Source organism: Phyllostomus hastatus, unplaced genomic scaffold (genome assembly GCF_019186645.2).
Source record: "Phyllostomus hastatus isolate PE091 unplaced genomic scaffold, TTU_PhHast_1.1 phas_contig_40, whole genome shotgun sequence".
NCBI lineage: Eukaryota > Metazoa > Chordata > Mammalia > Chiroptera > Phyllostomidae > Phyllostomus > Phyllostomus hastatus.
This window is the reverse complement of record NW_025333872.1, coordinates 34,507,814-34,522,080: the sequence shown is the minus strand read 5'-3', so window position 1 is coordinate 34,522,080 and position 14,267 is coordinate 34,507,814. Positions and strand designations below refer to the sequence as shown.

General features: G+C 39.0%; 1 protein-coding gene across 1 annotated transcript in view; it reads left to right on the top strand.

The window, feature by feature from the left end:
- The first annotated feature begins 361 nt into the window (after nt 1-361).
- The window catches only part of ELOVL4 (ELOVL fatty acid elongase 4), a 32,137-nt gene continuing 18,231 nt past the window's right edge, over nt 362-14,267 (top strand). Inside the window, exon 1 of the mRNA XM_045842576.1 lies at nt 362-797. Within this exon, the coding sequence (XP_045698532.1) occupies nt 698-797 (100 nt within the window). The 5' untranslated portion in view covers nt 362-697. The remainder of the gene's footprint in view (nt 798-14,267) is intronic.

The following is a 14,267-nucleotide window of genomic DNA, read 5'->3' as shown; positions in this document are numbered from 1 at the left end:
GGTAAGGACAAACGCACCTCGCTAACCTCATCCTTCAGCACAAAACGCCCATTGTTCCCTGTCTTGTTTCCTAAGATGTGTCCCGGGCGGATGCAAGGTCACCGTGGGACGGCGGGTACTCCTCCGCCGGGCCCAAAGCCGGGGAGGTAGGTGGGGAAGAAGCCCTGGGAGCCTCAAGGGGGAAGGTGGCGACCTAGAAAGGGGCCGGGACCCCGAGGCCCGGGTGCAGCGGCGCGCGCGTGCGCCGGCCGGGCTGCCGCCGCCCCCTACCGCAGCATCCCTTCGCTAGTATCCGCGCGCGCGCGCGGGCGGGAGGAGGGGCGCGCAGGCCCCACCGCCCCGTGCGCGCCCACGTGACACCAGCGGAGGAGATTGGAGCGGCGACAGCAGGAGGCGGCAGACGGGTGCAGCGCTCGGCGCTCACGACAGGAGCTCCCCCTCTTCCTCCTGAGCGCCAAGACGGTACCTTCTCCTCCTCCGGGCCGGTAGTTGCCGGTAGCTGCCGCCTCTGCCTCCGCCGCATCCCCGCTACCGCGGCGCCCGGAGCAGGAGGAGAAGACGCACCTGGGCCGCCGCCGTTGGAGGGAATCCCAGCTGACGCTCGCTCCCTCCTTCTGCCGTTGCCTCCGAAGTCTGCCCTTCCGCGGGGTCTCCGCTTTCTCCTCCCGGCCGCCGCCAGCTCCTGCTCTCCGCCGCGATGGGGCTCCTGGACTCGGAGAAGGGCAGTGTCCTGAATGTGGTGTCCACGGCGGTCAATGACACGGTGGAGTTCTACCGCTGGACTTGGTCCATCACAGGTAAAGCCGCTGGCGTCCCCGTCTTCGCCCGGCCCCGTGGGCGACACCAGCCCCCTGTGGCTGTTGGGAGGCTGTGGATCAGAGGAGGTGCGGGGCGCTGGGACCCCGACGGGGCTCTGGTTAATCAGCTCCGAACGTTACGGCCTCACTGCCCCCGCCCCCCCACGCTCGCTCGGTTTTCCCTGAGCTTCCACCATCTCTCATCGGTTTCTCAGATGCAGGAGCTGACATAGCAGGTGGAGTCTGTGCTGCTGAGAGCTCGTCGCAGGAACCTCCCACCCCTATGTTCCCACATCTCCAGATCTCATATGACAGTTCTAAATTATGCACAGGATTGGTTTTAACATTTAGTTATATTGCGTGTGGAGAGATGGCTCGGGCAGGTGTCGGGGCGGTGAACTTCAGTGTTGGCTGTCTTTTTTGCTTCTTCGGCCTCCTGGCTGCTTTGACACAACCTGCTAACCTGCTGGTATTTTGGCTAGCTCCTATAACATAATTTGGAAATAAAAGCAAAAAGCCGTTGTTTGGTTCCTTGAGCCTTGAAGAATGTTAGTTTGTGAGGCTCTTTGACAGCAGTTATGTTTGAAGTGATTGTAATGGCTTGGCGCAGTGCAGTGCAGTCAGGGGGAGGGGGAGGCAAAAAACAACAACAACAAAAAACCACTGGGAAAGAAAGGTCTTTACGAAAGGGGTCTCTACAGCAGCACCTAGAGGTTGTCCTAGAAGCTTACATACATATACAGTTTTCTTAAATCAACAAACTTTTTCTTATAGTTGTTAGAGTTTATTCGACAGTATTGTCCCATGGTTGATTTACACATGGTCCCTTCTGCTTTTATAGCATAAGCTATTGTGATGTTATTTTCACATTTACCCATTTATTTTATCCAGTTGTTTCAGTTGCTTTTGGTTTTAGGCCATTTAAAAGTTTTGAAATAAAAATTAGGTTAACAGGATTTTAGAAATGATCTTTTTTTTTTAAGATTTTATTTATTTATTTATTTTAGGGAGGGAAGGGGGAGAGAGAGAGACAGAGAGAGAGAGACAGAGAGAGAGAGAGAGAGAGAGAGAGAGAGAGAGAGAGAGAGAGAGAAACATCAATGTGCGGTTGCTGGGGGTTATGGCCTGCAACCCAGGAATGTACCCTGGCTGGGAATCGAACCTGGGACACTTTGGTTCCCAGCCCGCGCTCAATCCACTGAGCTATGCCAGCCAGGGTGAACAATTAGAAATGATCTTTTGATTTAAATATTTTCAGTCCTTGCAGTATTGCCCTGCATCCCAGCAGGGGAGGAAATTAACCTTGCACGTTGTGACTCTGCCTTTCTAGAAATTATAACATATTCCTGTTGTTTTTGTATTCATTAGAGTAAATGGGTAGTAGTTACAGCATGAATACAGTACAATGCACGGGATATATGCTGTGGAGAAAATGTGTTGCTATAATTATTTCTGGGTGAGACAAATGATTCTTTGACATTGATTTGGCTTTAACTTCTTTTGAGAATTGTGTTCTTTTTCATAAATTCTTAAGTTTGACACAGAGAAGTAAGCTATTTAATTAGCTATTGCAATAGAAAATGGTTAAAAGAGGCTTTAATGGAGTTTTTCCTTTTTAAGTCTTCTGTGTATTGTTTACACTGAAGTTATGCTGTACCTACATAACCTGGTAAATGCACATATATATATATATATATATATATATATATATATATGCATTTATATGTGCAATATATATATTTCCTGGTAAATGCATATATATATGCATTTATATATGTAATATATATATTTCCCTTCATCTCTGAAGTGATTTTGGTTATTTAAACATTGCATCAGGGTTTGCCATTACACAATTGTGCAGAGCCAAACATCAGAGAAGCTCTCTGGCAGGTAATTGCACTTTGCATACTTTAGAGTTCACACATTGTCAAGGTCCTCCAATCTCCATATAGCCAGAGCCACACCCAGGAGTTCTCATTCCTGTCTGTCATTTCCTTCCCACCTCTTGAGTCCCGGAGAGAATTGAGAGCAAAGATAAAATATACCTTTGTATGGTTGTTAATTCCTTCCTAATGATGTTTGTGTAAAAACATCATGAATGAAATAGGGAAATTTTGCAGTTGCCTTATGTGAAAGTTTGCTACTTGCTTATGAAGACATAAAATAATATTGTTGCTGAGACTGAGAAGTCAAAGTAGCCACTGGGACCAAGTGATCTCCAACTAGCAGGTCAGAGGAAAGGTATTCACCCATTCCTTTGGCTATCCACTTACGAAACCTGAGACTGCTTCCTTACTTTCTGTAATCAGCTACCTAGTGTAGATAGATGGTATGTCTTAACTACCTTAGAGGCTTAGTGGGATGCAGCCTGTTCTGCCTTGCTGCTGTGTAAGGAGGAGTATTTTTCAGATTCAGGTAGAACAAGCATGAAGCCTATGGTGTTCCATTTCTTTTCACGGCCTCATCTCCTCCCTTCCATGCTTTCCAGATATCTTTTCTTTGACTCATTAGCACTGATCCAATTCCAAGAGGATATCTTCTCACTGTAATTTCATGAAAATCTGGGCGAAGGAGTTTCAAGCATATTAGATGAGGCTGAAGAAAAAGTCGATGAGTCAGAAGTTTGGGAAGGGGGGCAATAAAAATGGGTGGAGAGAAAGATGGTCTTGAGAAATAGTGGTGACTGTTGTGAAAGGACCCAGATTATTCAGGGAGAGAAGTGAGGGAGCCCTGTGCCATGAGAGCTTTCATCCTCAGGACTGGTTATATGCTTCTGTCTTTCTGTTCTATTACTTCACCAAGTCTTTTTCACCACTGATGTTTCTACCTAAGTGTAAATAAGCTGTATCTACTTGGTACTGTTATAATAGAAATAATACAGATCTGTAGAACATATTTGATGACCCAAGAGATTTTTGTCTTAGGACAGTTTCTGCAAAAATAATATTTTGAGCTATTTTATCAAATGGTGCTATTTAATAAAACATGTCCAAAGCAATCTATAAAGCAATCTGTAAAAACTGGGCTTTTCAGCAGCACATATCTAGCAAATACAGCATGTGGTCCATAGTGTATCAACACAGAAAATGTCCCTTTTACTGTACCATTGACACTTTGTACATTGAATGGAAACTTTGAAAGAGTTGTACTTTTAGAAAAACAATAAAAATGTTTTTATTTCCATATACTATTATCTTTTTAAATATTTTAAACAAGTAAATTAATCTTGGTTTATATTACATAAGAAAGTATAGAGTGATGTGGGACTTTGCACCAGTTGGTGGTATGAGAGTAGGTAGTTACTCTGATGTCATTGTGTTTATTTTTTTCTATTCTTTTACTTAGAAGTATATTAAAATTATTAGGACTGGTATCCTAGACTCAAAGTGAATATCTAATCAAGAGATGTAAAGTGATGAGCCTAAATATCCCCCAATCTGTAACAACCTAAATTATCTACATCACCCATTGTTCATTCATTATTTTAATAAATGCTTATTAGTAACCTTTTGTGTAACTGACATTTGGCATAAAAACATCTGGATAGTTAATAACCAGCCTTCCTGCAGTAAGACCAAATGTCTCCTGAATCACTGTATTTCTTTTTGAATCCCTGTTTTTAAACAGCCATTGTTCATGGTGTATGTATGCACATGCATGTGTATGTGTGGGAGGTTGACATTGCTCTCCATTTGCAGATATAGTATCCAACATTTTGATGAAAAATTTGTGTCTACTTGGGAGTTTAAGTTAGAGTATGAAAGACCAGCCTTGCTGGGTCCTTACATTCACTTTGGAAGGGGCAGAAGGAAGAGGGAGAAGATTGGTAGAGGAGGAGGAATGATGGTGAAGTTTGGAGGCCAGGCTTAAATAATCATTTATTCTGTCCACATGACTTGCCATATGCAGGCACAGTACTGGGCTCTGGGGAGAGAATGAGAACACTCGATCATTAATTGTCTTCCTGCAGCTTACAAGTCTAGAGGGTCAAGGCCATGGTCTGAGGTCAGTGTGATCTGTCAGCTAGGCCTAGCTGGGCCTAGGGAAGGTTAGAAAAGTCCTCTACTCTTCTCATCTCTCCTTCTACCTGTACGACAGTCTTAATTGTGACAAGCATATTCAAGCTGTTTTAGAATATGTTCAATCATGTGAAGCTGCTGTGGATACTTTGGGAGAGTACTTGGAAACTGGCAGTGTGCTGAAGGGCCAGTGAATCATCTGATTTGCTGAAACTGGGGGCTTGTGGGAGGGGACCTTTAATTCAACTCGAATAAGCTAGGCTAAGAGCAGCAGGTCTGTTCCAGAGATTGCTAGGCCCCAAAGAAGCTTGTGTCTTAAACACTGTGCAGTATATTTACATTCATTTTATTTTTATTTATCACAGTTAATGTACACATTTTTATTTGTTATTGTCAAAAGTAGGTTTTGTTTTTGGTTTGGATTAGTTTGGGAACCCAGTGACCATTTTCAGTGTTTCTCCAATAAAAGGTGTTGCAAGGTCTAGGCAGCTAATTAAAGACAAATAAGTGTAGTATTGCCAGTTCCCAACATGGGATTTCCCTTGGTCAGTGTTTTCCATGAGGTTCTAGAATTGTTCTTCTCTAATAACCAACCTGAAGCTTTTAAGAGGTCCACACCATTTTAGGGTTTTCTGGGGGTTTTTTCTTTGTTAGTTTGGTTAGTTGGTTCTTGTTTTTTCCCTTCACCAGAGCCTGGTTTAGGTGGCAGAGTCCTGGACTTCTGTGGGGGATGCTCTTGTCAGTTTCCTCATCAACATACAGTAGAAATCTCATCACAGATGGCACTGTAAGAGAGTAAAACAATGCCAATTCTAAAACTGGTGTCAGGACACAGTTTTATACAGTATATTATATTAGTTTCTTTGGCTGAGAGAGAAAAGGTTTTAAGAATTACTCAGATAATTATCAGACAATGCTTCTGTGATCTTAAGAGCCATGAAGAACTTAGTCATTCTTTTAAAATTCAATTTGTTTTATTTTTCTCAAGTCATATGATATTGTCATTAGTGAGTGATTTATTATTATTAACATATTATTTTCAATTTGAATCATTTATTATTTTGAGTTATTTATTTTGAATTAAACATATATGAGCACACAGGGAAGAGTTGTGTAACAAAATCTGTCTCTTCTCTTTTTGGATGGCTTTTTTTTTTCCTTTTCATTCTCAGGACATTTCTCCTTAACAAATCAAGGTGCTATTGTTTTGTTTTTCCTTGGAAGGAGAATGTATTAGAATATATTTTTTAAAATCATGTGGTTCTATTTTGTTCATTAGTTAATTTTGTTCATTAGATTCCTCTTATAGGTGAGATCATATAGTATTTGTACTTCACTGACTGGGGATGGGATGGGTGGAGGAGGGCAAAGAGGGAAAAATTGGGACAACTGTAATAGAATAACAATAACAAAAGATTTAAATAACACATATAAAAATCTAAAAACAATCACATGGATATGGACTTTTAGAAAGAAGGGAAGAAATACATAGCCTTTCACAACCAGTTTCCAAATTTTCTTTCTAACCTGGTTAGTTGGTATTTCCCTGCCCACAGACATGCAGCTCTAGCCAACGTGGATAGCTCACCGTTGAGTGAAATGTGTGCGTGCCCCACGGCCCTTTCCCAGTCTACTTCTACAGATGTCCTTTCACCAGGACCACCACAGTTTCCCTTCTTTATAAAACCTTTCTTGGCCATGGTACCCCAGGATCTTCATTGCTTCATTGCTTCATTGCTTGCCTTTAGCAAGTACTTTTGTACCTCCTCCTACCATTCTTTCTGTGAGTCTATTGTCTCTAACTGTTTAAACCATTATTATTTACCTTTTCACTTCTTTGTATTTTTCTCCCTGATACTAGGGAGTAACATATGTTGATTTCATTTGGATGGAGAAAATGACCCCCTTAAGCATGGTTTCAGATAGTGAGATATTCTGGTTGCTAAACGCTAATAAGATTTTGGATCACACTAAATCACAGGAAACATTTTTAAATGATTTTTGTCATGTTAGTCATAAATTCAGTTAATGTTGACTAAATTTAATGAAGGAATCAAACCACTAAATCATTTATTAGCTAAAAAGTTACTTTCAAGAGATATAAAATCAGACAAAATTCTCTTTCCCTCTTCATTGCCTATGCAGCATTGTGTGGTGCGGGGAAGTGAGGAGGGCCACATGGAATAGACAATGGAAAAAAGTACACTGGACAGGATTTAGATGAGCTAGGCTTTAGTCCTGGATCTCCTGCTAATTAGCTTTGAGAGTTTGGGCAAGTCCATTTGCTTTTCCAATCTCAACTTTATTCATTTGTAAATACAGAGAGTTAAATTAAGTAATCTCTAGGGTCTCACCCAGATCTAAAAATTCTGGTTATAGGTGTAACCTTTTTTTCTTTTTTCTTTTTATTGTTGTTCAAGTACAGTTGTCTCCATTTTCACCTCACCATACCCCCATCCCTACCTCCCACCCTTAAACCTACCCCCCTTTGACTTTGTACATGTGTCCTTTATACATGTTCCTTGATGCCCCCCCACTATCCCCTTTTTTCCCTCTCCCTCTCTGATTAATAGCAGATTGTTCTTTATTTCAAAGTCTCTGGTTGTTTTTTGCTTGCTTGTTTGTTTTGTTGATTAGGTTCCACTAATAGGTGAGATCATATTTTATTTGTCTTTCACCTCCTGGTTTGTTTCACTTAGCATAATGCTCTCCAGACAGCATGGATGGATCTAGGTGTAACTTTTAAAAAATTCTATAAATACCCTGGCTGGAGTAACTCAGTGGATTGAGTGCAGGCTGCAAACCAAAGTATCACAGGTTTGATTCTCAGTCAGGGTATATGCGAGGGTTGCAGGCCATGACCCCCAGCAACTGCACATTGATGTTTCTCTCTCCCTTTCTCTCTCCCTCCCCTCTCTAAAAATAAATAAATAAAATCTTTAAAAAAAACATTTCCCCATTAGCTAGATTTAAAAAAAATCTTTAAAAAATAATAAAAATTCTGTAAATACGTGAAGCAATTTCAGATGAACAAACATTGATCAATAATTCAAAAACCTCATTCTGTGTAATAATTACAGTCTTTCCAACAAAACAGTTATCAGTGCTGCTCAGATAGTATAAGTAACAGATTCATATTTAGTCTGTTTTACTTTCTCTTATATGCTCCATAAGAAGTAGGTAAAGGAATAGAAAAACAAAAGGATACAGATGTTTAAGCTCCTACTGTGACATAGCTTTGTTTTACACACAGCACTGTGATAATACTGTATCTTATTAATTATCTAGTTAGTCCTTGAATAACCAGGAGTTAGCTATTTTGTCAAAAGTAGTAGCAATAACATTAAAGGATAAGTTTATTATACATTATACATATAATGTATACAATTATGTATTACATTTATTATGTAATATGCAACTACTGAGGATGGCTTGTTACATGGTCTTGGGCAAGTTATTTATGATTCTTTGGGCCTTATATTTCTACCTATAAGGTGAGAGAGCTGAAACTCTACATGATCTGTTAAGGCCACTTTATTGAATCTTTATAATATCTCCTAAAGCAATGGTTTCTATAGTTTAAACTTAACCTTTATATTTTTTCTATAAAAATGTAAAATTTTATAATACATCATTATGAAAGATTTTCAATTATAAACACTTTTTCTTCTGCATTTCTAATTTAAATTTGGAATTGTGGCTTAAAATTTTTGTAAAATTCCTAAAAATGTGTAGGTTTTTGAATATGGAGAAAACAAAGAAAGTAAATGGCTCTCATTGAGTATGTTTCTTAACTAAAAGATTAATTCAGAAAACCTTTTGCTGTATATTTTTCTTCATAAAATGTTGCTATTCTTAAACAAATACCTTAATGTGGCATTTTATTTGTATTATATTTTAATTAAAATATGTCTTGAAATTTGAAATGCAAATGTATTAGATCATTGAAGGAATGAATAAGTTACTTTTAGATGTAGTCACATAAACATATTTGTGATTTCGAACTGGAATAATCAAAAGAGTAAGCTTGTTTTCATTTTTATTTGTTTATCAAATGAAAACTTAGGCATAAGATATGTATTAAAGAATTTTGTATATTTTTACACACTCATGGTCATAGCAGCATTATTCGTGATAGCCAAGAGGTGAAAGCAACCCAGATATTCAGTGATTGATGGGTGGATAAAGAAGATATGGTATATATATACAATGGAATATTACCCAGCCTTACCAAGGAAGGAACTTTTGATGCATGCTGCAGTGTAAATGAACCTTGAGGACAGTATGCTAAGTGAAATAAGCCAGTCACAAAAAGACAAATGCTGATTAATTCCACTCACATGAGGTCTCTAAAGTAGTTAAAATCATAGAAAGAAAAAGTAGTCAGGGTTGCAAAAGGCTGGGGTGGGGAGGAGGAGACGGGAGTAGTTGTTTGGGTGCAGAGTTTCAGTTTTACAAGAAAAGTTCGGACACTGGTTGCACAACGATGTGTGTATACTTAGCACTATTGAACTGTACGCTGAAAAATGGCCAAGGTGGTAAATTTTGTGTGTTTATCACACTGAAAATGAATTTAATATATTATGTAATTAATATAATAGCACCTGTATAAATTATCTTTTTCAGTGTTAAATGCTAAAGCAATTGATTCTCCTATTTTTCAGCTTATAGTAAAATGGCTTTATATGGAGCAAGCATAGCTGTTGCCTTAACAAAAGTCCCAAGGGGCTAGAAAGCAGCAAAGAACAAGGAAGACAACCTTGCCTTTGTATTTTGCTTTCCAGTTTTACCAAGAACTTCGCAACAACCCTGGGAGATAGGCCTGGAGACATTTTTATTTCTGTATGTGCAGAAGGTCCTGAGAGTCATAGAAGCTCAATAACTTGAAGATGAACACTGTATTGGAAATGGGTCTAAACAGGTCATTTTGTCTCCCCATCACACTAGCCAAGCAGGAAAGCAACAATCGGTCCTCTGGCCTATGTATCTTCTCTTATTTTACCTAATACTAACTATCTTGTCTACATAGTATCACTATTTAGAATACTAAATCTGAGCAAAGTCATAATACCACTAGAGATAATCTAAAGAAAGACATCTGAAATGTTCAAAGGGACTATAAGGCTGTTGTATGAGATTAAATTAAAAGGTGATATTTCTTTATATAAATTCACATATTTATGCCATATAGAATATACAGTATAATTTACATATAAAATATAAAATGTGGTATTTTGCTTGAGAAGATAAAATTGACCTCCATATGATGGAGTAACTTAAATTCCTTAAAAAGAGTTTATCAAAGTGAATTATGAACCTGTTTGCCAAATTTCATAATACAAGAACTAGAAACTATTGTTAAGTAGTAGAAATTGTCTCCATTTTTCCCCCTTCACCTACCTAGACTTCCCCCCGACTCCCTCAGGCAATCCCCACACCATTGTCTGTGTCCGTGGGTCATGCACGTAAGTTCTTTGTGAGGCATTCTTCTGTACTCCATGTATATGTATGTATACATACACACACATATATGTATATATTCTGTACCATATAAATATTTATATTTCCCTTAGGACCTCCTCTTGAACCACATGTTCCCCTGCCTTGGCATTGTTTTCCTGTTCCCTATGAACTTGCTTTATGAATATGTTATTAAAAATTAAATCTGTTGGGGTAACATTGGTTAATAGCATGTAAGTTTCAAGTGTACAGTTCTGTGACACATTATCTGTAGATTGCATTCTGTGCTCACTACCTGAAGTCTAATTTTCATCTTCCCCCTCCCTTACCTTCTTGTCATTTTTTTAAACTATGAATTTAGATACCATCTGCACATGGTGGAACTCAGTGCTATTTATTGAGCTTCTAGTATGGGACCATGTGGATTATAGAATGCTGTAGTATGCATTTTATACACCTTACCTTATTTAATGTTCATAGAATCCCAATAAAGTAGGTAGTATTTTATCATTCTGTGATGAAGAAATAGACTTAAAACTACACAACTGGAAAGTAACAGAGCTGGGATTAAATCTTCTTCCCTTGTGAGTGACCTTTCCAGGCAGGAGTACAACCTCCTTATTCGTTCAGCAAATACTGTTTCATTGTCCAGTGATAACAGTGAACATTTATTGGTGCTTACTGAGCTCTAGATACTGTGGACAATGCTTATATTTGTTATTACATTTAATTCTCATCTTCTTTTGACCTAGGTGCTATTATCCACATTTTCCAAGTGAGTAAACTGGTTTTCCCTGTATTATCCATCTAGTAGTAACACTCTCAAATTAAACCTCAGAGTGATCAGTCTTCAGCTTGAATCACATATCGATTCACTCACCTCATCTATGTTGTTTTTTCCTCCTTTGCTGCCTCTGAACCCATCATTATTTATTTGCTTTTTAAGGGAATTATACTTTCTCTCACTTTCTACCTTTGTTAAAATCTCTGTTCAGGCAAACTTGGAACCAAAATCCGCCCCCCCCATCTGTTTTGTAACTCCTCCCTTCATTGTTTTAGATTCTTTGGTGACTGTTATACAACCAGGTTACACAGAACATTTTTGCCCTCTAGTTCCAACCCTTCAGTAGACTCTCAGCCATTAGTTCCCTCACACTTTCAGATACCAAGCTTACACTTGCCTTGCTGGTGAAGGTCTCCATTCCTGCCTGTCTGCCCATCACAGTCTGACCCCTTTGCCATTTTGTGACCCAGGTTCTGCCTGGTCCTCCTCTGTGTTCTGCCAGAGCTGCCCTTTCCTTACATTCATCCAGGTGATCTTCCCAGATCAAACCACCATCCTCTTTCCTGCACCCCCAGGGGGTTAAAGCAGAAATTTCCATGCTCACCTCCCTGACTAAATAGGAAACAGATCTGACTCTCATTCCTCCACCAACTCCTGAATGTGTACTTTTTCTAGAGTATCTCAGGTCATTTCCTGCCCCACTGTACTGAGTTATGGAAGACCTTTCTCCTCAACTTCTGCCTTTTCACTCACTGATACCCAAGCTCTTACTTGGCTTGGAGAATATATTAAGTATCATATTTTAGATTGGAACCTAGAAGAGACCGTATGGTTTTATTTAGTTTATTCCTGTCATAGAGATTAGCTCTTTCTCAAGATCTCAAGTCTAAATAGACATAGATGTTAGAAGAGAAAGAAGTAGCTGATTTACTCAGGTAGATTCTAGGCAAAATTAATCAAATTTTTATGACTTGATTACATATTATATAAAGTTGGCCCACATTTCTGAGCAGACTAGAGCAGTTCTTCTTAAACTTTAATATGTAAATCACCTGGGAATCATATTAAAACACAGATTCTGGTTTAGTAGGTCTGTAGTGAGGCCTGCGATTTTCTGCTATTAAGCTTCCAGGACATGCTTTTCTGCTGGTACATGGACCACACTGAATAGCAAGGGAATGGAGTATTTCTAATATCTTTGATAATCTGCTTGTCTGTGCTACTATGGAAAAGAAAGAATTTAAAAATGTTCTTCAGCTATTGATTTTAAAATGTACTTAAGAAAACCAAACAATATAATAAATTTTTATAGAACATTTAGTTGTTGTTGTTGTTGTTTTTACCCCAACAGGGACTGTATATCTTTTAGAACCATATTGATCAGTAACTGTTGTTCATTTTGGCTGAATCAAAAGGGTAGTTTAGAAATGTCCTGAATGTCTGTTCTAACAGTAGCAATCGCTAAAATAGTAATGATTCATTTTGTAGATACTTTGTGCCCTTCCTTAAGCCTGCTAGTGCTCACCATTTGCTTGGTGCTTCCACTGTGCCAGCCTTTGTGGCTGCAGAGATAACGGACAGCCCCTGCCCCGTGTGGCGTGGGACACAGACAGACGGTGGCAGGACAGTTGCATGACATGACAGAGGTAAATCACAGTGTGCTTTAAAAGTTTGAGAAAATCCATAGTTAATATTTTCAAGTACAAAAAGAGTTATGTTGAAGGAGTTTCCTACAGAGGGTTTTCAGTTTGAGCCTCAAAGCAACTCTGTGGTTTGGGTAATCTTACTGTTGCCCCCATTTTACACAGGAGGGAGTTGTGGCTCAGAGACTTTCAGGCCGACAGTCACTAGGCTGGAGAACTACCACTAGAGCTGGAATCCAGTGCTCTCACATCAGGCTCTGTTCCGTGCCCCGTGCCACACTGCCTCTGCTGCACGTGACTTCCCAAATCCTTCCCAACAAAGAGTATTTCCTACTATAATATTATGCTCTTTCTTGTTACATCTAGGAATTTAGATATTCTAAAAATTAAACATTTTATTAATTTCTTTGGACAGGAGATGATGACCATCTTAGACTAATTGGGGAAGAAAGCTCATGCTGACTGGTAGAAATCTTGAGTTCTAAAAACCTTTGAAAGTTATCATCCTTTCAAAAAAAAAGAGGAGGTCTATTAGAGATATTTAAGGAGGCTGCTTTAGTATACATAGTGATAATTTGTTGTGAAAATTAGTTACAGTTATTTGTATATAATAGAAGTTTCTAACAGACTTGGGTTACTTCAAAACTATTGGATGGATTACATGTATTTTACTATTTATTATATCTGGTTTACATTTTCTTTAAAACAAGGTGTTTAAAAAAGCCCCTCTAAATAACTGAAAATTCAGAGTTAGATTTGCTATGTAATTTCTCTCCTGAATAAATATAAAATGTTCTGTCTTCTCAGTTTAAACTCTTTCCCTAAGATTTATTATTGATGGTAATTTTTTAAAATTGGGTTTAACTCTTTGGCTTGGAAGAGAGAAGGATTCAGTGGTTGGATTATTGTCAATAATAATGATTATTGTCAACATTTATTGAGCTCTTATTCTGTGTCAGACACTGTACATATTTCATTCCTCCAAACAACCCCCTGTTTATCATCCATAAGGCCAGAGAGACTAAGTAACTTGTTCAGGTATATTCAGGTGGTAAGTGAGGGAGGTAGTATTCTAATGCTGGTGGTATGACTTGAGGGTCCATATTCAAAGCCTAGAGAACTCTAGATCAGGGAGAAAAGGCCTAGAAGACATCAAAGGGTGTGACTTTTAATGGGAGGGGCTCAGATTATTTCTGACATAGGATGCATTTGTATGAAGATTTGGAGTGGAGAGGAGATAGGGTGCAGCAGAAGGAATGCCTTTGTGGTATCTGTATATGCTAGGAACTTGTACATTTAATCAGCACCCATCAACTCTATGACATATTACGTACTCACTAAAAAGAAAAGAACCATTGATTCTTCATCTGAAGAGTGTGTTGCCTACCCCATCATTTTGGAGAAATCTTACTCTCTTGGTCTCCATAATGTCATTTTATCTTTTCCTTCCTCTCTGGCCACTTTGGGCTATTTCTTCCTGGGCTATTTTTGGGCTATGGTTCTCTCTGTAAGAAGACCTTTACTCCTGTCTGCTTGATAAATTCCTCTTCTGTTCTTCAAGAAA